Source organism: Mesoplodon densirostris, chromosome 14 (assembly GCF_025265405.1).
Source record: "Mesoplodon densirostris isolate mMesDen1 chromosome 14, mMesDen1 primary haplotype, whole genome shotgun sequence".
Taxonomy (NCBI): Eukaryota; Metazoa; Chordata; class Mammalia; order Artiodactyla; family Ziphiidae; genus Mesoplodon; species Mesoplodon densirostris.
In genome coordinates, this window is record NC_082674.1 from 20,561,307 (window position 1) to 20,587,376 (window position 26,070).

Genomic DNA, 26,070 nt, shown 5'->3' on the forward strand with positions numbered 1-26,070 from the left:
TGTCATCATGTTCCACCTAATGGGATACAGTAAAAGGACCACAGCATCACTTCTGTGCATCACCTGAACCTAATCATGGGAGACATCAGACAAACCTGAATCGAGGGACAGTCTACAAATTAACTGGCCTGTAATATTAAAGAATGTTAAAGGCGGCATAAAGGTCAAGAATGGACTGAGAAATTCTAGATAGGAGACTAAAGAGACATGATAACTAAATACAACACATGATCCTGATTGAATCCTTTTGCTATAAAGGTCATTCTAGGGACAGTTGGCAAAACTCAAACGAGGTCTATGGGCTAAGAGTACATGGTAATTCTTAGTGTGATACCCGCAACTTTTCTGTGAGTTTTAAATTATTTTTTAAAAACCAAATAAAATAAACACACAACAAAAAACATAACCAGTATGTCTAGCAAATAAGTCCTTATGCTCTCCAGGCCCAGCTTGCACACCATTTGTGTGACTTTCCGGAAATCACTTTTTCTGGGTCTACTTTTCCTTATTGCAAAATGGGAGCTTTGGATGTTAACAAATAATCACTTTGGTTTTCTAGACCAAACAAGGTAGCAGCCTCGCCCGGGCCAGTTGTAAAGAAAGGACATGTGGTTGAACACAGGGGCTCCGAGGTGCCCTCCAGTGGCTCTGTGCCCTCTGCCTCTACCACCCTCGAGGGCAGTCCTGGTGTTTACACAAGCAGGTGGCCCCAGTGCTGGTGCTTGAAGGGCAGGCCCAAAGGAGTATGACACAAAATCACAAATGGCTGCAACTAAGATTCTCATACTTGAGGAGCGTTCATTGGAATCACCTTCAGATTCCTGGCAAATCCCATTTCACATGCAGATTCCTGGCAAGTCCTCCCTAACACTGATTTAAACCCCTGGGAGTTTGTTTGGCACCATTAGAAGTTTAGAAGTGGGTAGACTCAAGCTGATGTAGCCGCACAAACCCTGCCAGGGACTTGGGACTCAGGCTCTCTCCACTCCATTAACCTTTACTTGTTATGCTTGTTGCCTCAGGGTTGCAATATGGCTGCTGCTCTTTGAACAAGCCTGACATACTCTCACCCATGAAGTTTGCATTTGCTTTCCCTCTCCTGGAGTCCACTTCCTTACCTCCTTCAGGACTTTGCTCCAATGTCATCTTCTTAGTAAGTGACTACTAAGGGGGTGACTACAACCCCCCAATCCCTTTCCATCACCACCACCATCAGTACCTAGAACTCCCCATCTCCCTTCTCTGCTTTATTTTTCTTGGCCATTCACATTGTCATCTGACCCTGCAATAGGTTTTTCTTGTTATGTTTTTCTCCCCACCCTAAAATTAAGCACTGTGAAGACAGGGGCTCCTGTCTGTTCTATTCACTGCTGTATTCCCAGCACTTAGAACAATACTTGGAATATACGGGTAACAGGTGCTCAGTAAATATTTGTTCAATGAAAGAATGTACTTCAGGAGGTGCATTTGAGTTCTAGGCAGGAAGAGGATATGGGAAGAGGAGAAATGGGTGATACCTATAATAGGAAAAGCAAAAACATTTCCAGAAATCCCTAGCCAACTTCCACTTGCATCTCCTCAGCCAAAACCATGCCCCATGGCCACCCACTGGTGCAAGGGAGTCTGGGAATATGAGTCTTTTTAGTTGGGTGCACTGCCCTCCTTGAACGAAATTATTTTGTAAGTAAGGAAGAAGGGAAAAATGGATATTGGAAAGGCAACTTGCAGTGTCCACCTCATGGATCTATCCTGGATCTAATAAAGCAGAACCTCTGAGGGTGGTATTTTTGGTGCAGGTGATCTGTTATAAGGAAAATGGCCAGAAAAAAAGGATGAGCCCAGAGCAAATTTTTCTTAAGCCATCCTGGGTGATGAATACACTGGTTGTGAACATCTGTTTTGTTGACTTCCCAGAGCACACTCCACCCCAACTGCTACCCCCATCAACTTTTTTGAGGAATATCTTTATTTCCACCATCACCACCCCATGTACACATGGGTACTGCAGTAGGATTCTTGGAGGTCTTGTTCATATATCATGTTCCCACCCATCTGACCCAAACCACTGAATTGGAATCACATTCCCATGACGTTGGCACTGGGACTTCTAAGTCTCTCCGAATGACTGAGTCATGTAAACAGAGAGCTGCTGGCAGGTGTATTTTCTAAGTCACAGACTGGAGCAGCTGAGGAAACAGCATGAACCCCGCACAGAAAGTACAGTGAGATAGAGAGGGTCTTTGTGGGGTCTGAGTCCCTGGCACTAGGTCGTTCCTGAGAACCGGTTCTGTCCTTGCCCGTGGTGTCCACAGCATGCTTCCGTGTCCTTATTTCGTTCAGGCCAGCTTAAGCGAATCTTTAGTAGTGGCCAAGAGTTCTCACTAACACACACCCAGACCTAGGCATCTGAAAACAGAAAGAAGTAACTCTGGAGGTCAGGTGCCCAGCCTTGGAGGAAGAAGAGAAATATGGCAGTTGCCATATTGACAAGCAAGGGGACCCCAGCCAAGGGTGAGTTCCAGCCCCCTGGCTGGTCTGTGGAACTCTAGAACCGCCTATCTCAGCCACACTAGTGAGCCCACGGCTAACGGGAGGAATGAGTGGTATTAAAATAGTACCTCAAGGTTAAGGGTTTGGAGATTTGGTTTTATTCCCACCACTCTGCCCCTCTGTCCCTGGCTTGCACTACTTGTAGAACATGTAGGGTGCCTATCAGTCCTCAGGTGCAGATGCACTAGAGGCACAGAATCAAAAAATACAGGCTTTAGAGTCTGGAAGTCCAGCTTCATCACTAACCCTACGTCTTCAGCCAAGTTAGTTAATTTCCCTAAATTTCATCAGTAAACCAGTGACAATCATTCCCACCTGGGAGGATTAAACGACTATGGGTGTGTAAAGTACTTAACAACACCTGGCAAATCCCTCAAGCAGCAGAGCCCTGGAACCCCTTTGGATCTCAGGGCTGGAGCTGGCACAGAGGCAGGAGGCCCCTCCAGGAAAAGCATCAGTGCCACAATGGGCACGCGGCCATGCCCTGTGCACCAGGTTAACCTCAGTGCTCTCCCAGGAGTCAGGGCCTCGTGTTTGTTTGTTTGTTTGTTTGTTTTTGGCCGCAGCACGCAGCTTGTGGGATCTTAGTTCCCTGACCGGGGATCAAACCCGGACCCCTGGCAGTGGCAGCGCCGAGTCCTAACAACTGGACTGCCAGGGAATTCCTTGGGCTTCGTGTTTTTTAGCAGCAACTACTTCTCATTTCCTGTAAGACTTCCACGCTACAGGGAGCCGACAACTAGAACCCAGAGGGAGGGAAAGAGGCCCTGGGAAGACAGGATAAGGGGAATTATCAGCAATAGGGAATAATTCAGCACCTACCATGTGCCAGTCATATCGATGTCCTTTACACACATTATTGCCTGTTTTAATCTCTCTTGGCTGATAAACGGAGGAGCAGAAGGGGCAGCGCTGTTAAATGATATTGACAGCTCATCTGGACAGGCAGTTCTAAAATCTGCTAATAGCTCAGAATTAACTGGGAGGGGACCGCTAGCTTAGAACACGAACAGCTGCTGCCACAGCTCGGGCACAGACCTCAGACTAGAGCCTGAGCCCTGCCCCCTCCGCCTTGATGCTCAGATGGAGCCCCTTTTATTAAGCAGCCAGTTCTTTTCCCAGGTGCTGATCACTGCAGCTGGGCTCCAAATACTCTTGAACCCCTCTTGGAAAAAACAATATTAGAGAGAGAAGGGAGAACATAAAAAGAGAAGTAGAAAGAGTCAGAGGGAAGAGAAGGCAGGCAACCAACTCTGTAACGATACTCATTCCTTTATTATCGACTGCGTTAATTTGAACAGGGCTGGGGCCTGCAGGTTGCTGGCAGCACTGAGCTGCAGGTGCGTTTCAGCTCAACAGAGAGATCTCATCCTAAGCCAAGAAGACAGAGGGTAATGTTTTATATATATATTTATATATTACATATGTCCTGTATCGTCATATGTATAGAGTGACAAGAATGGGCCACAGCATTGTTAACTGTTGTCCTAAATAAAGACCATAGCAACAGACATGGAAGTTTGGTCCTAATCAAGGCCCTTACTTTGTCAACCAAGTGTTTGATACATCAAAAGGAAAAGAAGAGAAAGAGAGAGAGACAGAGAGACTGAGATCCAGCCACCCCGGTGGCCCTGTTCCCAGCATATCTTACACTGAGTGTAGAGTGTCCCCCGTGGAGGTAAACACACACACAAACACGCGCACACATACACACGTACACAAAACTGCAGGCAGGAGCTCCTCCTCTGACCACATCTTGGGCCCAGCCCTCAGACTGGGGGTGAAGAAGTTGGGTATATTGTGCTGTAAGACTGTGAGGGTCAAGTGACCAGACAATGCAGAGTCGATGTGTCCAGGTGATGAACGGGGCTAACACGTGCGGCTTCATCCACAAATGAGAAAGAGGTCAGTGGGAGAGGCTGCTCAGCACAGGACTGGAGGTCCCTCTGTGCCCAGGGCCCCTGGGAAATTTCTACACACTGGTCCTGTCCCAGCCACAGCCGAAGCTCTGATCTGAATCCTGAGTCTCAAATAATCTCCTGGGCTCTGATGAAAAATGTTATTTCCTTGAAGGACAGAAGCAAGTGGCAACTGAGTGGCCCAGCCAGCCACCTGGTCCCGTAGTTACAGCAGCGATGACAACATCACTGAATTAAACCAAACCATAGCTTGGTCCTTAGAGCAGAACTTGAACTGTGCAAGAAGCGTTCATTTCCTGATGGAAAGAGAAAAACCAGGTAGTCGGCCCCTACCGCCACCTCCCACGCCCCCAATTTCAGGCAGACCTGTCAGTTGTGTGCCTTTCCCCCAGTGACAAAACTCCTCATGTTCTAGGAACTGGAGACTCCCATTATCAGGTCGTTTTGAAATCCTAAACCACGTGTTTTCATTCATGATTACCTCTTCACCCTTCCACTAAAATATACAATTAAAAGGTAAGTCAATGAAAGTTAATCTCTCTTTTTTTGGTAGAAATTTACTCGAGATACCTGGAGACATAGCGGGTTGTCACAAAGGAAAGTGAGGAGAACTTCCCTAGGGACCAATGTGCACAATGCTGAAGAAGGGGTCAGTCTCGTCAACAAAACAGTGCCCAAGAAACGTGATTCAGAAACAGGGGTAACGGGCAGAGTTGGCAGGTTGCGCCTGGGCCTCCATCTCCTGTGCTAAGTGAGGGGGAAAAGCAACAGATTCTGTGATACCTTTGTTTAGCCAGAGGGAGAAGGATACTGATCCCTTCCACTGCGAACGGGGATCCAGGCAGCTGCAAGGAAAATGATGAAAGCAGGAAGGAGCAGCATCTCAAAGACGGGCGTTGGCCTGATTGCTTGTCGGCCAAGGTTAGTTCTCCGAGGGGACAGAAACAAAGGGCCGTCCCTCGATGACTGTCCACATTGTCTCTATGACTGTTCCATTTCCTGAAGGTCCCAAGGAGGCAGCAACTGGTGGGTTCACAATTCGCATCCACGGGTTGGGAAGGTGGGCAGGAAGAGTTTGGGAAGCCACGAGTTCTTGCCAAAGCTGAAAAGCATGGGCCGTGTGGCTAAGGTCACTGGAGTCCTCGAAAAGGAGCCCAAGAAACCGAAAGCGGTTGTTTGCGACCCAGAAAGTGGAGAGTGGTCTCTCTCCCCCGGAAGCACAGGCTCAACACCATCAGGATGGACGTCTCTTGGCCTCGGTGGACACCTAGCATTTTTCTAGTCCCAGAAAGTGCTCAGGAGCTGCTCACCGACAGAGCAGGAGGAGATGGGAGATTACGGAGCGCGCTGGGTAGAAAAAGCACTCTCTTCTCAGGCTCCGCCGCCCTCCCTTCTGGGGGCAACTGACAGGGAGGAGCATGAGGTCTGATTGGGGCGGGGGGTCTAAAGTCAGAAGAAGAGGAGGCTGTGCGGCGACCATGGCAAGCTCAGGCGAGGGCACCTCTCCCACAAGAACTGCGCTCCACGAATAAATAACATTAATTAAATAAAGGTGGCTAAGAGCCAGCAGAGGCACGGTCTGCCAGATTCTCAACCCGCACACATATGCACATGCGCGCACACACACACACACGCACACACGCACGCACACCGAGCGTCAGGCGAGATGATCCAGGGTTGGCTGCCCCGTCCCTGGGGTCTGGGGGATGGGCAGCCCGACTGAATGTTGTCACTCGTGGTCTAGTGCTGTCGTGGGGAGCAGAGCAGCGGAGGCCAGCGAGGCGTGTGCAGTGGGAGGTGGAGGCTGCTGAGGACTCTGGCACCTGCAGGGGAAGGGGATGAGGTGGGCGAGAGGGGAGGGTGGGGAAGTGCCGGAAACAGAAAAGTGAGGACTTGTCTTTCCCTCATCCTCTCGCTGTAGGAACTTGGCCCCCACAGCCCCAGTTTTCACTCTCCCTTCATGCCCTTTGGGTACAACCCAAACCCTCCTCAGCCTCAACCAGCCCATGGGGTTTCCATGCCTTCTAAGTCCACTGCCCACTCTGACCGTGATGGCACTGACCAGGATCTGGACTTTCGGACTTTAGATGTGGAAGGTCTTTCCAGAAAGCTGTCCAACCGCATGAGCCTCTCCATGTGTAATGCACGGGGGTCTTGTTCTTGATCATGAGAGAATTCCATCTCAAAGACCGCTGGAGGGGACACATCCAACTCCAGAAACATGATGTTCTCAGCCTGTGGTGGGAAGATCAGGCCATACGTGAGCACTGGCCCTGATGCCTGCATCTTCTGGGCACTTGGGAAATAATGGGAGTAGCAAGGGTGATGAGGCAGGTAGAGGAAGCAGAGGTTGTGAGCATCACCTCCCTTGGGCGCTCTCTCCCCTCCCCCCTTCTACTTCCCAGCTTCTTACCCTATACCTGGGGTGTGACCCCATTGCCATGGCAACCCGAGCATACTGGCTGATAGGCCTCTTGTAGCCCACTGCAGATGTTGGCCGCTTCTTCATTTGGCTGTTACTGCTGTAGGGAAGAGGCTATATTTAAATCTATTTCCTCCAAACACAAAGGGAAAATGATATCATGATGGGTTAAGCACCATTCAGGTAGTCAGTAGGCCCTGCAGACTGCAGGTTCTGGAATTTTCTTCTCTTTGCTCTAATACAACCTGACAACTCAAAATAGTATAACACAAGGAGACACATATTTCTTCACTCTTGTTGCTTCAATTATTTTCCACAGTGAAAAGGTTTGACTAAAGGCTGGAAAAAAGAAAGGAAATCCAATCTTATTTCTAGATGTCAGACTCGTAGACTGACTTCACACACTATACAAAACCATCAATTAGTGGTTCTGCTTTTCACTTTCCTTCATAGGATTTAACACAATAAAATGATTAGAAACTCAGGCTTGAACTGCAAGTGTTCCAAACTAGCCAAAACAATCTTAAAAAAGAACAAAAGTAGAGGATTCACATTTCCCAGTTTCAAACCTTATTACAAAGCTATAGTAATCAAGGCTGTGTGATACTGGCAGAAGGACCGACATATGGATCAATGGAATAGAATTGAGAATCTAGAAATAAACCCTCATATTGGGTGGGCCAGAAAGTTGGTTCAGGTTTTTCCATAAGATGTTACGGAAAAAGCCGAACGAACTCCTTGGCCAGCCCGATATTTTCAATCAATTGATTCTCTATAAGGGTACCAAGACCATTCAACGGGGAGTGAACAGTCTCTTCAGCAAATGCTACAGGGACAACTGGATATCCACACACAAGAAAATGAAGTTGGACCCTTCCCTTGTATCATATATAAAAACTAACTCAAAATTAATCATAGACTTAAATGTAAGAGCTAAAACTATAAAACTCTTAGAATAAAACGAAGGAGTAAATCTTCATGACCTTAGATTAGGCAATGGTTTCTTAGATATGACATCAAAAGCCCAAGCAACCAAAGAAAAAATAAATAGCACTTCACTGAAAACTAAAAACTTCTGTGCTTCAAAGGACATCATAAAAAAAGTGAAATAACAATCTTCAAAATGGGAGAAATTACTTGCAAATCATAAATGTGATAAAGGACTTGTATCTAGAATATATAAGTAACACTTACAAATCAAGAATAAAAAGACAAATAACCCTGTTTAAAAATGGACAAAGGATCTGGGTAGCCATTTCTCCAAAAAAAATATACAAATGGCCAATAAGCACAAGAAAAGCTCAACATTATTAGTCATTATGGAAATGCAAATCAAAACCATAATGAGATACCACTTCACAGCCACTAGGAAGACTATAATCAAAGAAGACAGACAATAGCACATGTTGGTGAAGATACAGAGAAATCAGAAACTTCATGCATTGTTGGTGGGAATATAAAATGATGCAGTCACTCTGGAAACAGTTTGGCAGTTTTTCAGAAAGTTAAACATAGAGTTGCCATATGACCTAGTACTTCCACTACTAGATACATATAATCGAGAGAATTGAAATCATACCCACACAAAAACTTGTATATAAATGTTCATAGAAGCATTATTCATAATAGCCAAAAAGTAGAAATAAACCCAATGACCATTGACTTATGAATAAATAAACAAAATGTGGAATATCATAGAACGGAATATTATTTGGCAACCAAAAGGAATGAAGGACTGATGCGTGCTACAGGGTGGATGAAACTTGAAAACGTTTTGCCAAGTGAAAGAAGGCAGACACAAAAGACCACATGTGACATGATTCCAATTATATCAAGTATCTGGAATAGGTAAGTCTATAGTGACAGAAAGTAGATCGGTGGTTTCCTAGGGATGGGGACACTGGGGAGAATGAGGAGTGACAGCTAATGGGTTTGGAGTGATGAAAATGTTCTGGAATTAGATAGTGGTAATGTTATACAACTCTGTGAATATACTAAAATCCACTGAATTATGCCCTTTAAAATGGTGAATTTTATGATATGTGAATTACATCTCAATAAAGGTATCATTTATAAGACATACAAAACAAAACTCAGGCTTGGCTTTTTTTGTTTGTTCTTTTGGCCGTGTATCGTGGTCTGTGGGATCTCAGTTCCCCGACCAGGGACTGAGTGCTGAAGGCACTGAACCCTAACCACTAGACCACCAGGGATCTCCCAGGCTTGGCTTTTAAAAAGTGCATATTCTTTGACCCAAATTCCCACTCCTACGAATTTCCCTAAGGAAATAATCAGAGATAGGGACAACTTATAATCAGAGATAGGGACAATTTATAAGCAGAGATGTTTGCTGCAATATTATTTACAAATGCAAACAATTAGAAACAACCCAAATGTGCACCAATAGGGACCAGTTTATTATTCAGCCAAGTGAAGGAATATTATGTAGTCATTTAAATCGTCTTATGGCTCTATGTAGACATGAAAAGGTTTCCACAACATATTAAATAAAAAAGCAAATAAAAAGATGAAGTTGTTTTGTTTCGTTTTTAAAGGAGTGTATGTACGTGCGTGGATGCTTAGAAAAAAGTCTGGATATTCAACAAAATGTTAACAATGATTGTCTTTGGATGGAGTGATTATGGGTGATTTTTATTACCTTTATGCCTTTCTGCAATATCTAAATTTTTACAATGTATTGTTAATTTTATATCTCATAAATTATTTCAAATACTCAGAAAAGCATAGAAAGTAATATATATCTGTTGGCCTATCATCCAGCTTTGTCAAATCTTAACATTTTATTATACTTAACACCAAATCTTTAAGAAATAAAATGTAGACACAGTTTTTAAGACTCCATCACTTTCCTTCTCCAGAATTAATCACTCTCGAGTTTTGTGCTTATCAATGTCAGGCATATTTTTATACTTATTTATATATGTGGATATTCATAAACAATATATATGGTATCTCTATGCCTATTTCTAAATTTTGTACAGTATGATATACATACTATATTGTTTTGTGTCCAACAAACATGTCTTTTATATTTATCCATGCTGCTCTACATTAGATGATTAAAGTTTAACTATATTGACTACCTTAAGGTTTCAATATAGCATTTTATATGTTATATATATATATATATATATATATATATATATATGTATTTTAATATATTCTCTTGTTGATAGACATCTAGGTCAATTCCTTTTTCTCTCTCCCCTTCTATTTAACACAGTGCTGTCGTGAAGAGTTCTGTATAGGTATCTTGAAGTACATATTCAAGTTTCCCTGGGGTATATACCCAGGAACGGAATGGTTCCGATGTGCATTTTCAGCTCTACCAAATTGCCAAATTGCTTTTCAAAGTGGCTATATACCTACGAGAAAGTTCCCATTGCTCTATATCCTGGCCAACTCATGGTATGTTAAGACTTTTTACTCTCAGCAACTTAATGAGTGTGAGGTATTTTATTATTCAAAACAAAGATAGGAAAGAAAACACGTTATTTCCACTAAAAAACATAATACAGGGTTTGGAGTGAGGTAGATCTGAGTTTGAATGTTGGCGCTACCCCTTACAACTTTGTTACCTTGGGAAGCGGCTTAGTATCTCTGAGCCTCAGATATCCCATCGCTATCCTACAGAATTGCTGAGATTAAACAAGATAAGCACTTAGCACAGTACACCGCAAGGGCTCAACACGTGGCAGCTGTGATGATTATTAATTCTCAACTCCACTTGCTAATTTCAAACAGGGATACAGATGAGCAACGAAAAGAGCCAAAAGGCAGACAGAAGACAGAAGAGAAGAAACAGGCTGAGTAATCCAGAGATAGGACATTCTGTCCTTGAATAGGAGAACAAGCCGTGCAGGCGCCGACGGAACAATGCCCGCCTTCTGCCACAGACAGTAACGAGAACCACATTCCCAGGGTTTTTTTAAACCAAGTGTATATAAAAGAGTGCTGGATCCCACCTAGGATCCCCGCCGACCCCTCTTCATAGATGAAAACAAGGAAGATGAGGCTGTAGAAGCCCCAGCTGGTTCTGCTGCTATGGACCCTCTGGAAGGCGGGCGGGCTGTGCATGTGGAGAGTGGCAGCACCAGGGGAGGGGAGCGGGAAAATCAGTAAAATAACTTATCATTTATAAGGTGCATCTGTGCATCCCATTTGCACTTTACAACCTCCTGAGGCGCAGGCAGGGCAGACAAGGAGACTGAGGCTCAGAAAAGCAAAAGCGCTTTTGTGTCCAAGATCATACAATTAGGAAGAGACTCGGTATTGATTCTTCCCAAATACTCTTTTTAGGATGCCAAGCTGTCTTTCAGGAGTGCACACAGAACAGCCTGGGCCTGAGTGTGCCTTGAAGGCTGCAGGCTCTGGGAACAGGACAGGGGGACAGGGCTGGGTGAGCAGAGCAGTGGATCAGGGTGAATTGGCAGCCTGACCCAATAAAGATGCCAGGGCTATTCTGGGTGGCAGGTGGGAAGAAGGGGGTGGGGGAGGGGAGTCTGTAATTGGGACACCAAGCTTCCCATCTACTCTCTCCTCTGCCTCAGGCCTACTTTCTTTTTTTTTTTTTTTTTTTTTTTTCCTTTTTGCGGTATGCAGGCCTCTCACTGTTGTGGCCTCTCCCGTTGCGGAGCACAGGCTCCGGATGCGCAGGCTCCGGACGCGCAGGCTCAGCGGCCATGGCTCACGGGCCCAGCCGCTCCGCGGCATATGGGATCCTCCCAGACCGGGGCACGAACCCGTATCCCCTGCATCGGCAGGCGGACTCTCAACCACTGCGCCACCAGGGAAGCCCTCAGGCCTACTTTCCATGATTGATCCCTCTGTAGTAAGCAGGTTGTGGCTGACAGCCTAGAGTGGAGGCCTGGCTCTGCGAGGATCCACCCCTCTTGAAAGAAACCCACAACAGCTATCCTGTGCGTCGTAGATCCTCAGAGTTCTCTTATGACCCTCCCTCCACATAGCTTCTATCACGAGATTATATATTTTTTCCTCTTAATATTAAAAAGTTCTCTCTCAGTCCCATCTCAGAGGCTGACCCCAATCTCATTACCAGCTCTGTCTGCTCACCACCTTTCTCCCCTCCTGTTCTGAAAACCGGCAGCCAACATCATAGGGTGTGTTTTCCTTCTAGGTCCCTTACAAGTACCTGACACAGCACATCTGACTTTTCTCCATGATTGGATCCCTCCTTCCCTGCAGGTGAGCTGTCCACCCTGCAGCATCCCCCTGCATGTCTGAACGCCCACTCTTCTTCTCAGTTCCCCCTCACACGGCACATGGCCTGCCTGGGCAGGCAAAAACTTCTCCCTGTTTCAGATTCTTTTTCAGCTGTCACAGGCCTGTGAATGAATCTAGGGACTCAACTCAGAGCTGAGCATGTTCTGACTGAGGTAAACTTTGCCTCTGTAAGGAAACCAGTTTAACTTTCTATCCTGATTCTATTTAGAGCAAGGAATGCTCTGCTCTCTCTCTCTAAATTTGGAGGCAGCCTGATTTAAAGATCAAAATCTAGAACAAAAGCAACAAACCGAACTGTCCTTCTATGGCACTTGTAAGGCATGATGGCAAATTGGTTTCTCTGGAGTGCCCACAATTATCATACTGGCTTACTGTTACTACTGCAGCCATTTATGGATCATCTCCTCTGTGCCAGGTACTGGCCTGGAACACCCTCCACCCCACCTCCAACACACACCACACACATTATCTCACTTCAATCTTGATAATCCTGCAGAGATTTTTTTTTTTTTTTACTTTATTATCCCGACTTTGCAGGTGACAAAACTTGGGTTCAGAGAGGTTAAAAAACCTTCTCAAGGCAGAGCAGGGACTAGAATTCAGAACGTTCTAAATCCAAATTCCAGTCTCTTTCTACTGCACCATGATACTTTGAAAAGAATCTAGGAGAGCAGGGATGCAGAAGGCAAATGGCTAAATTACAAATAGAATTTTGTGAACTGTAAACCATGGGCTACAGACATTGCCAAATATACAACCCTTAGAAGACAGTTTTGTATAAACACAATTAAAAATAAGGTCCATGATGAGTAACCAAAAATAAAAGGTCATATTTGTAAAATAGTCATGGTTAGAGCTGGCTGCAGAAATGTGTTTTGCAAAGTAATTTTTTTTTTTTTTTTTTTTTGCGGTATGCGGTATGCGGGCCTCTCACTGTTGTGGCCTCCCCCGTTGCGGAGCACAGGCTCCGGACGCGCAGGCTCCGGACGCGCAGGCTCAGCGGCCATGGCTCACGGGCCCAGCCGCTCCGCGGCATATGGGATCCTCCCAGACCGGGGCACGAACCCGTATCCCCTGCATCGGCAGGCGGACTCTCAACCACTTGCGCCACCAGGGAGGCCCTGCAAAGTAATTTTAACGCAAAACTGTTTGTGATTGTGGAAGGGACCTCACCTGAAGTTATTGTATATCAACTAGCAGTGGCCTAGAGATAGTGGAGAAAAAAGAAAAAGGGATAGATGTCCAAAATAAGTTGATACAGAGTGTGTTTCAAGAGCTCCCCGACAATAACTCCTTGTTTTAAAGAGAGGCGTGGGGAAGAGTGTGTGGGGTAAATGCTTGCAGCTAGTGGAAGAGGGGAAACGTTTTTCCAACAAAAGCTTTCCAGAGGGACGGTATGACTTTCGGTAATTTCTTTCCAACAATGCTTTTTTCCTCTCCTTTTGAGCAGCCTTCAGTGTTCTAATCCCCAGAACACCACAGGCCAAACTGAAGCAAAATATTCCACACTTGAATTGAGCAAATGGGACAATGCCTTGATTAGTTAAATATGCTTTGGGAAGAAAGAGGTTTTTCAGCCCTGATTAACTTATGTTGCAAACAGTGGGACCCAACCCTCCCAGAGAGGCAGCTTGTTCTACAGTCTCAGTCCACAGGGCTCCCTGAAATGCGGGAAGCTGCGTCCAAGGACCTGTCCACCCTCAGCCTTCCGCTGTGAAAGGAGGGGCTTGGGGCAAAACATGTCAGAGATCCAGGCCAGTGACTCTTACACCGTGATGCTACCCTGGGGCTCTCTGTTGCTGAGTCACTATCATGCTTGGGAATTCCAATTAGGAGGGAACTGTTTTTACTTTATTTTAACCACCAACTGCTGCTATACAAAAGTAATTTTTTTAAAAAAAAAATGAATTTATTGAGATTGAACTTATTTAAAAATGAATTTATTGAGCTGTCAGAGTTTGAGGATTTTTGGCTCCACCGTGCGGCATGTGGGATCTTAGTTCCCACACCAGGTATCAAACCCGTGCCCCCTGCAGTGGAAGCCTGGAGTCCTAACCACTGGACCGCCAGGGAAGTCCCAGTAGAAAGTAATTTTAAAAATTTGTTTTGTATAGAAACTTCCTAGATCTATTATTACTTTTCCTTTTTTTTTTGTAATTTATTTATTTATTATCTATTTTTGGCTGTGTTGGGTCTTTGTTGCTGCGTGTGGGCTTTCTCTAGTTGCGGTGAGTGGGGGCTACTCTTTTTTGTAGTACGTGGGCTTCTCATTGTGGTGGCTCCTCTTGTTGCGGAGCACGGGCTCTAGGCGAGCGGGCTTCAGTAGTTGTGGCATGCAGGCTCAGTACTTGTGGCTCACGGGCTCTAGAGCACAGGCTCAGTAGTTGTGGCACACGGGCTTAGTTGTTCCATGGCATGTGGGATCTTCCCAGACCAGGGCTCAAACCCGTGTCCTCTGCATTGGTAGGCGGATTCTTAACCACTGCACTGCCAGGGAAGCCCTATTATTACTTTTCTTTTGTATTTTTGTGATTTTTTTTTTAAGTTCTGAGATAAATATTATTTATTGCAGTTATCAGACAATGGACAAGTGACATTAGAAAAAAGAAAATAATTTGTAGTAGTAATTCAGAATAGCATGTAGTTGACTACCTGGTACTTATTAATGTCTTTTTGAAGTAATTTATTTATTGGAATTTTTCTTAAAGAAATCTATATTACCTGTTTATATCAACTGTATTTAAGTACAGTGGAGAACACTGGGATGTCACAATTGCCTTAATACCTTTTACCCTTACCCAGATATATTTTGATATTTTCTACACAAAATATATACTCTCTGTATTCTGAGGAGGTACATATATATTCTGTATAAAACAGCATGTTTAAGTTGTGAATATACTTAACCATAATTTTGAAAAAGCTTGTAAAGGTATTTATATCTTTATAATTTTAATATAAAATTTTAAGGGAACACAGTCTATTTGGGATCCAGTTAGAAGCGCTGCTAATAGAGATGTACAAATGCAGGCTGGGGAGCAACTGTGTGCAGATTTAAGTCAAAGCGGTATGTATGTCGAGACCAGTTCTTCCCGAAGAGTTATGGGAAAGAAAACACTATAGTGTAAGCTAAAGCCCACTGCCTGCTTTGAGCCCGTTTTTGTTTGTTTGTTTGTTAATTTGTTTCTTTGTTGTTTTGGCCTCCTCGTGGCATGCGGGATCTTAATTCCCTGACTAGGAATGGAACCTGTGCTCCCTGCAGTGGAAGTGTGGAGTCCCAATCACTGGACCACCAGGGAGTTCCCCACAAGCAGCTTTTGAGGAAAGAGCCGAATTCTTAGGCTTCCCAATGGCAAAGAAAACACTGAATCTTTCTCTCTTTGCATTATTTTCCGAGAGCAAGAAGGATGGTGGGGGGAATCAGAAGAGAAAGGAAAGGTGGGAAAAGAACATCACAGGCAACTCCCTCCGCCCAGAACGGTTCTGGTTCGGAGGCCTAGCAAAGGGCATGTAAAGAGCACAAATTCACCTTTAAAGCAAAGAGAGGGATAAGAGGCTAGGAAAGGCAATAGTTCAACAGTAAGCAAACATACCAATCTATATTTGGAGGACTTCTTTCTTTTTAAAAGTTGTTACTGGTATCTACTCTAAAAATTATTTAACATGTGCTATTTTAAGATAGCTGTTTTTGGGCTTCCCTGGTGGCGCAGTGGTTGAGAGTCCGCCTGCCAATGCAGGAGACATGGGTTCGTGCCCCGGTCCGGGAAGATCCCACATGCCGCGGAGCGGCTGGGCCCGTGAGCCATGGCCACTGAGCCTGCGCATCCAGAGCCTGTGCTCCACAACGGGAGAGGCCACAACAGTGAGAGGCCCGCGTACCGCAAAAAAAAAAAAAAAAAAAAAAAAAAAAAAAAAAAAAAAAATTAAGATAGCTGTTTTATTTTTTTAATCTGTGAATGTTTTTTCAGTGTATGCAAACCATTTTATTTTTGCAAAAAAAAGAGAAAGAAGTTATTTAAAAGGTTTTTTAATTTAAAAGTTATTCGAGTAAAAGGAAGAAAGTAAACTTAAAAAAAAAACAGAACAAAGAATAGAAATTCATAAACATTAAGCAGAAAGCTTATCTTAGCTTCAGGCAAAGCACCCACCATGCTTTGAAGTCTGGATTGTGTGCTTAGGTGGTCAAGTAAAAATTGCAGGGACAATGTTTTGAGAAATGAATAAACTCCTCTGAAGCATGAAATTTTCAAAACTCAAATCAAGATCCATTCTCAGTTCCAGATTAAAGGAGATGGAACAGGCATGACAATTAAATGCAATGCACCATCGCAGGTGAGCCGGTGGGGGAATTGCTGTAAAGGACATTATTGAGGTAACAGAATTTCCTGAATTTGATCACTGTACTGTGGTTATGTAAGAGAATGTCCTCACTCTTAGGAAATATGGGTAAAGGGTTGACTGTCTGCAACTTAATCTCAAATGGTTGAGGGGAGGGGATTAATAAAGCAAGACGTGGCAAGATGCTAACAACCGGGGAGTTTGGGTGAAGGGTATACGGGAATTCTTTGTACTATTCTTGCTTTTCAAAATTAAAAAATTTTTAAAAACACACGCCTTCTCAGAGCATCTCTCATCCCATCTCTATCCAATGTAAAGAAATTCCTCCACCTACAAACTTTAAACTCAAGAACTCTGTAAGCACAAAATAACTCTACAAAGCAGAAGCCTCACCAGCATCTTCCTCCAGCAGATGGTGCTGGAGTAGTAGTTTTTGAACCTAGCTTCCTGTAGAATCAGCTGGAAGCCTTGAAAAAAATTTTTTTAAGCCCTGAGATCCACGCAAGACCCTTTATTTTTTTTTTTTTGCGGTATGCGGGCCTCTCACTGTTGTGGCCTCCCCCGTTGCGGAGCACAGGCTCCGGACGCGCAGGCTCAGCGGCCATGGCTCACGGGCCCAGCCGCTCCGCGGCATATGGGATCCTCCCAGACCGGGGCACGAACCCGTATCCCCTGCATCGGCAGGCGGACTCTCAACCACTTGCGCCACCAGGGAGGCCCCACGCAAGACCCTTTAAATCAGATTCTCTGGCGCCCAGCTCACAGGTGATTCTAGTTGCAGCCAGGGTGGAGAACTTCTGCATTAGATGAGGTACTACTACAGGCCTCCACTTAGATTGGAAAGGTGGATTTAAAGCCAAACTGATGCCATTGAAAAGTCCTTTACTCATGAACTTGCCACTTACAAACTTGTGTAGTGTTGCCTTGTGTAGGATCAGCCCTTCAGAAAGTAGACAAATTAAGTAGGCATCTGTTGCTCCAGTGAGAAGCTGTACACCTCTACAGCTAGCTTCCCACCCCAGCTTTGGGGAGACTCCTGCCCTATCTTGGCATTAATATTCCTAGGATAGATAGAGCAAAGAATCTCTAGGGAAGTGCATTGGTGTCGGGCCTCCTGAGCACCTCTGTACACAGATTTTCACTGAAGGGACAGTGGTCCAGCTGGGTAAGGTAGTCACTCTGTTGGGTTTGAATACCCAGTCTTGTTCTTCATGGCCACCAGCAGAGGGAAATGCACACCCAGAGCTAAATGCACTTAGCTCTTTTACCTAAGAGCCAGGATGTGGAAACAGGTGGAAATGCTGAATCACCCAGCTGAGTGAGGCTACAAAGACCTCACATCTCTATCATTTCTTGATCTGATTACTTTTCTGTATTCCCCACTGGACTGTGAGCTCTGACTGTGTCTGATTTACCTTCCATCTGCAGAGTCTCCTACAGTGTCCAACACATAGTTAGTGCTTGGCAATATTATCTGTTGTTGCTGTTTTTGGCATCTGACAAATGAATACTCACCAGACTGGCCAAATGTTAACCAGCTAGTGTTTTCTGCATCCCAGACCAATGAGACACTGTACTTGACACTCCTTCCTTCATGGAGACCCCAACATTAGGTCCTGGGAAACCCATCCTCCATCTGCATCCTTCCCAGCCCTCCCCACTCCACTAAAATCTCTGTCTCCCCCAGGCCCCTGGCCACCCCGGGCCTGGGGCGAGCTGGCAAGTCCCTAGGCCCAGACAGCTGGTGAAAGACTCACGCTCCACCGGGCATGAGGGGCTGGAACTTCCATTGCTCCTCCTCGCAGTCCAGGAAAAGCCGGTTCATGATCTTGTTCTTCTCCTCAGGGGGGATGAAGTTCTCGATGATTAGGTACCTGGGAGCAGGAATGAGGTACAGAGGGGACCACATGAGACCACACAGTGTATATGAAGGTTGAAGGATGAGAAAAAAGAAGCAAAGAGGCAGAGGGAACAGAGAAGGTGGAAAAACCAAAAAGTCGGGGGGAGGGAATCCCTAGAGAAATAATAGAGCTTGAAAATCACAGTTTCTAAGGCAAAGATTATAGACTCAGGGCCTTAGGAGTTACTTCTGGGCAGCACCCCGCATGCACTTTGTGGGGTTCATCAAATGCAGGCCGAGGAGAGGACGGAGGAAACAGGAGGTAGAGGAAACTCCAATGGGCCCCTCCCCCATCCCTCAGACACATTCTGTTCTAAGGTACATGGACATGGATGAGGAGACAGTTGGAATGAAGCCTTCAGGAAAGAGAGGAGCCTGTCAGGGAGAGGCCCAGGGCCTGAGGGATGCCTGTGAGAGCCCCAGGTGGAAAGAGGAGAGGCCCTACTTGAGCTTGAGCTCCCGGGTCTGCTCATTCTGCGCCTCTTCCAGGTCCTGCCGCACACGGATGTATTCATCGTGCTGGTCCTGGATCTCCGCCTTCACCGCCTGCAGCTTGGCGTAGAGCTGGGTGGAGACAGGTGCAGCTCAGAGGCTGTGCAATGTGGCCACCCATGTGGCTCCGCTCACCCAGCCTGGGTCCCGACGGCTGCAGGCTCGGGGTCCGCCAGCTCGGTCCAGAATGAGCCCAGGGCCCAGCTCTGAAGCTCCCTCCTGCCCCACCGTCCGTCGGAATGGGTTATTCTAAAGGCTGCCCCGTCCCTCCCACACTGTGGCCTGTTAACCTGCTCTCTCAGCTGCTGTCCACATCGTGCAATGTTCACATCTGAAGGGACCCGAGGGGCCTTCTGGTCCAGCACCCCCTTTTATAGGTGAGGAAACTCAGACTTGCTCAAGGTCATACAACGAGGTAACAGAAGAGCCGGAATCAGGACGCGAGTATCAGGACTGCCATCCAGGGCTCAGGGAAGGAAGGGAGCCTCAGCCGGTTTGCAAGGTGACCCCTCCTACTCCTGCCTCTCCAGCGGCTCTCAAAAGTAGGGGTGTGGGGCTTCCCTGGTGGCGCAGTGGTTGAGAGTCCGCCTGCCGATGCAGGGGACATGGGTTCGTGCCCCAGTCTGGGAAGATCCCACATGCCACGGAGCGGCTGGGCCCGTGAGCCATGGCCGCTGAGCCTGCGTGTCCGGAGCCTGTGCTCCGCAATGGGAGAGGCCACAACAGTGAGAGGCCCACGTACCGCAAAAGAAGAAAAAGTAGGGGTGTGGAGGGCAGCTCCAACCTCCCTGTCCCACTCCTAACCCACTGACAGGTGTGTCCCTGGAAACTGCCACTGGAGCTGGGCCTCTGCCTGGCCTGCTCTGGGGCAGCCACCTCGGCAATCTAAGGGCTCTCCAGGGTCTTCCCAGAATCCAGACTGGAATTTGCCGCTTCCTGCCCTAGGGCCTCAGCTCATGCACACGTCTTTCCCTGGCCATGGACTTCGCAGGGCCAACACTCTCATCCCTGGAGAGTCCTGTGCTCCCTCTCTGAGCGCTCCCAGGCTCGAGTCTCCTCAGGTTTCCCCACCACTCCCCTGGCCTGCTCTGTGCCTGGTTATCCATACTGTGACTCACTGGTGACACCAGAGTAAAGGGGGAAGTTACCCGGGATCACGAGGATGGCAACCCTGGAGAGTGGAAGTAAAAGTGTTCCCAGCCTGTCCGGCCCCTCCTGGCCCAGGAGGAAAGGCTCTATCCCACCCCACCCAGACCCCCGCCTCCCCCTGCTCCTCACCCAGCACCCACACAGTGTAACTCAGGGGGTCAGCAGTCCAAGCAAAGTGGGGAGGGGTCGCTAAAGCACACTCCCCTGGGGCAGGTGACGTCTCGGGCAGAGGTTTGCCAGGCCCTTACACACCTTGACCCAGTTCTGTGTGGCATCTCACCTTCTTGAGTTTCTTGGTTTTGACCTCCACCTCCTGCTGCAGGGACGTGTAGGTGCCCCGGAGCTCCATGGTCTCCTCGTCTCGGAGCATCATCTCCTGCTGCATTTCCCGTTCGCGGCGTTTCTAGGCCAAGGCAGGGCGCAGGACTCAGCGGAGCAGCACGTACTGGGGAGCTCTGCCTATCATGGAACCTGGCTTCGTCATGACCACAGGTGCCAGGGGGCAGCAGGGAGCGTCCCACGGCCCACATCCATTGCTCCCACCCCACCCTCGATGGGGCCTCTCTGAACCTTCTCAGCTCATATGGCCACGCTTTTGCCAAGGCACTGCCCCCACATGGAAGGAGACCTCAGCCCTAACAGCTGGGGCATTCCAGGGGTGTCAACCACGTATACCGATGCCCGGATATACTGGCTTTCCAGCTGCCTCAGCCTCTCCCGTGTAGTATCACAATTGATTGGTAAGATCAACAAACTGTGGTTCTTGATGATTTAGGACACAGTCCTGCAGTTGGCAAAGAACTCACACCTTTGTGGAAGGCCCAGGAATTAGTACCAGGTGCCTTACGGAGGCTGTCGTCATGGAGAGCCACCACCTGGGCAGTGGACCCATGGGATGCCGGGCAGCATGCCTTAGGTTCTCAGCACTGTAACTCCAGGGATCCTGAGTCCATGATGGCTCACTGCCCTAAGCACCCCAGTGCGACCTCAAGGCCATGTGCCCCCTCCCACTCAACCCAGGGACCCGAAGCCCCCAGCCCTACCTGCTCGGCAATCTCCTGCCTCTTCAGTTCCAGCATCTTCTGCTGTTCATTGGTGTGATCCATGATGTTCCTGCCCCCGATGAGCAGCTTGCTCTCCATGGCCTGGGGACACAGAGGGGTGAAGAGATGGGCTTTGGGGCTTTTCAAAGGGCCACAGCAGCCCCAGCTTGAGAGGTTTGGCTTCTCTGTTTTGTGGTCCTTCCAGGAGCGGACAGAAGATGTGTCCCAGAAGGAGCCTCACGACCCTTACCAAGAATGAAGTTTTCCCCTCCAGCCTCCTGGGCCCCAGCACAAGGCTCCCATTCTCAGCAGAACCATTAGGTGAGACAAAGAGAGGGAATCCCTCAGAGAATACAGGGCACCTGATCTGTTTGCTTTGGCTATGGAAGCTTTGCTTTGGATATACGGAAGGCTGGTTCACCATGCTTGGGAAGGGAGTGCGGGTGGCAATCTAATCCTGGCAACAGGACCCAGCTGGTGTTAGGAGGCGGGGAGACACCCGATACAGTCACTGGGCAGCCCGGCCCTTTAGGTAACTGGCTCCTGACTCAGGAAGGGGGTTCTCACACAGGCAGCAGGAAAGGCTCTAATCTTCAGCTGGAAAACAGAAGAAAAGCCAAAGGGAGAAGACTCTGCAGCACTAAGGGGCACATGGGGCCCCAGAAACAGCACGAGCTTTGGAGATGGCCAGAAAGACTTGGGCTTTACCCACCAATTGCAAGGTCTCGGCTGACTCATCCGTCACCTCTCACGTCCATAACCCTGGAGCCGCCTCTGCTCCCGGAAGGAAAGCCACAGCAAACATCTGCTGAGTGCTACCACTACCTGCCAGGTGTCTCCATCCTCACCCCCAGAGAGACCCAGGCAACAAGTAAAGAAACTGAGAGGAACTAGCCTCAGGCCATGCAGCTAGTTAACAGGGGTGAGATCTGAGCTCCACGCCAGTCTCCCCACTGAGCCCCTGTGCTCTGTGCAGCACCCCCAGCCCGACCCAGCGCTTGGCACAGACATTCCATAGATGCTGGTTGAATCTGAAGCTTAAATAATAAAGGACTAGGGGAAACTGTGTAAGTTGTGAGTACATTAAATGCATTTTCAGGGACTTCTCTGGTGGCACAGTGGTTAAGAATCGACCTCCCAACACAGGGGACACGGGTTTGAGCCCTGGTCCGGGAGGATCCCACATGCCGCGGAGCAACTAAGCCCGTGCACCACAGCTACTGAGCCTGTGCTCTAGAGCCCGCGAGCCACAACTACTGAGCCCACGTGCTGCAACCACTGAAACCCACGTGCCTAGAGCCCGTGCTCTGCAACAAGAGAAGCCACCGCAATGAGAAGCCCGCGCACCGCAACGAAGAGTAGCCCCCACTCGCTGCAACTAGAGAAAGCCCGCGCGCAGCAATGAAGACCCAAAGCAGCCAAAAATAAATAAATTAATTAATTTTTAAAAATGCATTTTCATTATTGCTAGTCAGAGGGTGCTTCCCCGGGGCGCGCCAGCTGTCCTCTGATTTCATCCCAGGCCTCCTGGAAGGTTGAAATCACCTTGAGCCACTGACCTGCCTGAGGGCTCTCCAAGCAGGGTGTGTTGGCAGAATAGGGGAGCAGGGGGTCCCTGTACCATCCGTCACGGAGGACAGAGCAGGACAGGGGTCGAAGGTTGCTTTTGTGGGGTCAGAGGTTGGGCTGTGTGAGGGTGACAGAGGACACTGAGTGAAGCAGGGCCAGTCAGAGCCGCCCCACGCAGCCTGAGGGAGCTGTTGCCGAGCAAGGCACCCTCCCCGTGGCAGCGTAGCCAGGGCTGCACTAGTACCTCCCCCAGACCCCGCTCCTGGCTACCATCTCACCATCCACCCACCTCCACAGCACAGACTCCTTCTCTCTCACGGTCACACTGGTCCACCCTTTGCATGAGTGACTCCTTAAATTGTGTGCCCCAGACACCTTACCCGCCTCACCTGAGTCCCCGCCCTGCAGCTCACTCACCCCCTTCATCTGGCCAGTCATTAAATCCCATCAAGTCTGTCTTCTTGGTACAGCTCACCTCCTTCCCTCCTTTTCATCCGCATCACAGGGGCTCACTTCACTGCGGTCCCCATGACTCACCTGGATCATTGCCAGGATCTCCCCCCACCTCAGTTTCCCCTTCCAGCCCTCTCCACATGACACCCAGGGGGATCCGCCAACCACACAAGTCTGAACGTGCCTCTCCTCTGCTGCAAACTATTGAAAGGGCCTCCATTCCTTGCAGGATGAACCACAAAGTCTGTAGCAGTAACTGGCCCCGTGGGCTGGTCTCACCTACTCCCCACATGTGCTCTGTGCTCCAGCTTTGCCGAAAGAATCCCAGCCCCCTGAGTGGGCTGTGCCTTTTCACAAGACCAGGCTTCTCTCCCTGCTTCACATCCACCTGGAAAATGGCTACTTCTCCTGCAAGACACAGCTTGAGCATCTTGGGAAGTTTTCTCTGATTCCCTCAACTCTGCACATTTCCTCCCTTAGGCCTCCTCAATAGCTAGGACACTTTCCTACTATTTTCCCATATTGTCCCATCATTTGTTTACATCCTGTCTCCTCTGTGTGCTCCTTCAGGTCAGGAATCATATCTTACTCAGATCTGAGTTTTGGGACTTAGCACAGTGCCTGGCACATAGTAAATGCTCAATATGTTTGATGAACAGAAAGGACTCCTTGGGGTAGCCTCAGAGGGGGGCTTCCAGGTCCTTTCTCTGGGCTCACTCATCCAGAGCAGAACTGGATCTTCACCTCAGCTTCTCCTTCAATTGGTCAACCCACATGCACTGGCTAAGGGGCAGAGAAGCAAGGTCTGGGCATCTGGGAAGCCTGGCAGGAGGAGTGGGCTGGGTGTGAAGAGGGAGGAAGGAGGAAGGCAGAAGCTCTGCTTGTCCACAGAGGAAGCCCCCGACTGCTGCAGGCCATGGATAATTGATCCCTCTAACTGTAATGGCATTTGGGGGGACCTGGTATCTGGCCTGGTCTCCCATTCTAGGAAACACCTGCCCGCTCCAGCCTTGAGTCCTCACACTTCCCTTGGCATGTTATATGGCCCTAGTGTTCTTCACTCTTTGCCACCGAATAGAAAGACACCAGTTCTCAAAATAGATTGCATGTTAGAATTGCCTGGGGAGCTTTTAAAACTCCCAGTGCCAGGCCACATGGCAGGGTTATCTTGGTCCCTTCCCCTTACAACTGGCAGTGAGAACTCCCAAGCCAGATGCTCTAGAGGAGACTCTAGTAAGGAAGACACAGGGTGACAGCTGATGCTCTGCTTTTTCCTACCTGATGTAAAGACTGGGAATAAGGATGGAGAGAGAAGCACAGGGCAAGGCACCAAGAGAAAGAAAACCATTCTTCGCTTTGCACCTGCTATGTGCCAAGTGTCTCACACTTACTTCTGCTAATAACCCTTTAGGCACTGAGTCTCAAACTTTGATGTACAGTAGAATCACCTGGGGAGCTTTTAAAAGACTCAGTGCCCAGGCTACATCCCACTGCCAGTTAAACTGGAAATGGAGGGGGCAGGTGGTGAGGTGCAGGCATCGGTGGTTTTTAAAGGTTCCCAGGGGATTTCAGTGTGCAAATTTGGGAATCACTGCTTTCAGCAGTCCCCAGAATCAGCATTATCTAAGGACTTGTTAGAAATGCAGAATCTCAGGCCCTATGCAGACCTAGTGAATCAGCTTCTGAGACCCCCAGGTGACTTGTGCAACATGTTTTAAGTGGCATACTATTAACACCATCATTTTTCTGCTGAAAGCTCAAAGAGCTTAAGTAATCCATCCAAGGTCACATCACAGCTGTTCAATTGAAATGGAGAATCCAGACCCCGGTCTGCCTGGCTCCAAAGCCCATGCTCTTCCTACTGCAGACAATGTGTGGTGTGCTTTAGGAAGCAGAACCTGCTAAAAGAAAAGCGACATGTTTCCAGCAAGATGAAATCATGTCTGACTAATCTCCAAGAGTTCTTTCAGGGACAAAATAGATTATTTCAGTCCATGGGGAAGCCAGTGGCCAGAACTTTAGAGGTTAAAATGCTCCTGGCAAGGTCCTACATCAGAGGTTACTCAAAGTTACATGGGGGAGGGGGTGAGGAGACAGAGAAAGGGGACGGGGATGAGGGAAAGGAAACAGAAATAAACAGGCACTTCTCTAGGTGGAAAAATGTCCAAATGTTAAATGCGGGTACTGATTTCCATCAGAAATCATGCAAGAAAGGGTGTACAGGTAAAATACCAACTTCACAGATGCCCCCAGAGTCTTGCAGGTGGTAAAAAGCAGGAGAATTTCTAGGCCGTGTGAGCTGACCAAAAAATGGCAGATGAGCTTCAGTTAGAGTTTCACATTTGGGGAAAAAGTAATCTTCACTCTACTCATTAAATGATAGCTGTGAGCGATCAGTTATAAACCAAAACAGAGGGAAAAGAGGGGGAGTAATTCTCTATTGTTCCCAGAAGGCGTTGGCTTAATATGCTGCCACAGCTAAAAAAGCTAATAGCATCTGACCAGGCACCATCACCAAGGCTTTTTGGAAACAAAACAAAAATCATTCTACCCTAATATAAAACTATGATGCAGCTGAATCTGGAGTACTGTGTGTAATCCCTTGCTGCATCTCCGGGGACTTGAAGGAGAGAGAAGATCCAGAGAAGGGCGGCTAAAACCATGCAAGGGCTATTATAAGAGACAAAAAAAAATAGGACTCTTTAGTTGGCAAAGACAAAGAAAGGTTAAGAGAATGGACCTGGAAATTATACCATCAAAACAGGTGTGAAAAGGAAAGCTCCAGGTTTTTCCAATCAGTCCCTGGTACAGAGAGTAAGAGCTTGTACCTTGAGTTTTAGAACAAAGAGAAGTCCTGTTTACAGAAGGTAATAAATTTATGCAATGTATTATCTCAGGGGTACTGGATTAAATACCTCACAGTTCATTAAAGGATTCTGGGGACACATTTTTAACCTTTTATTGTCTTTC

General features: G+C 47.5%; 1 protein-coding gene across 2 annotated transcripts in view; it reads right to left on the bottom strand.

Annotated features, from left to right (window-relative positions):
• Positions 1–3,806: 3,806 nt before the first annotated feature.
• The window catches only part of KIF3C (kinesin family member 3C), a 36,596-nt gene continuing 14,332 nt past the window's right edge, over positions 3,807–26,070 (bottom strand). The window contains exons 2-8 of one of the 2 annotated variants that reach the window (XM_060117260.1): positions 21,079–21,180; positions 20,316–20,438; positions 18,840–18,958; positions 18,252–18,368; positions 6,883–6,988; positions 6,532–6,704; positions 3,807–6,292 (exon numbers count right to left, since the gene is read on the bottom strand). In XM_060117260.1, coding sequence (XP_059973243.1) covers positions 6,199–6,292; positions 6,532–6,704; positions 6,883–6,988; positions 18,252–18,368; positions 18,840–18,958; positions 20,316–20,438; positions 21,079–21,180 — 834 coding nt within the window. In that variant the 3' untranslated portion in view covers positions 3,807–6,198. Of the gene's footprint in view, positions 6,293–6,531; positions 6,705–6,882; positions 6,992–18,251; positions 18,369–18,839; positions 18,959–20,315; positions 20,439–21,078; positions 21,181–26,070 lie in introns of both variants that reach the window. The other variant, XM_060117259.1, reaches the window with a different exon arrangement.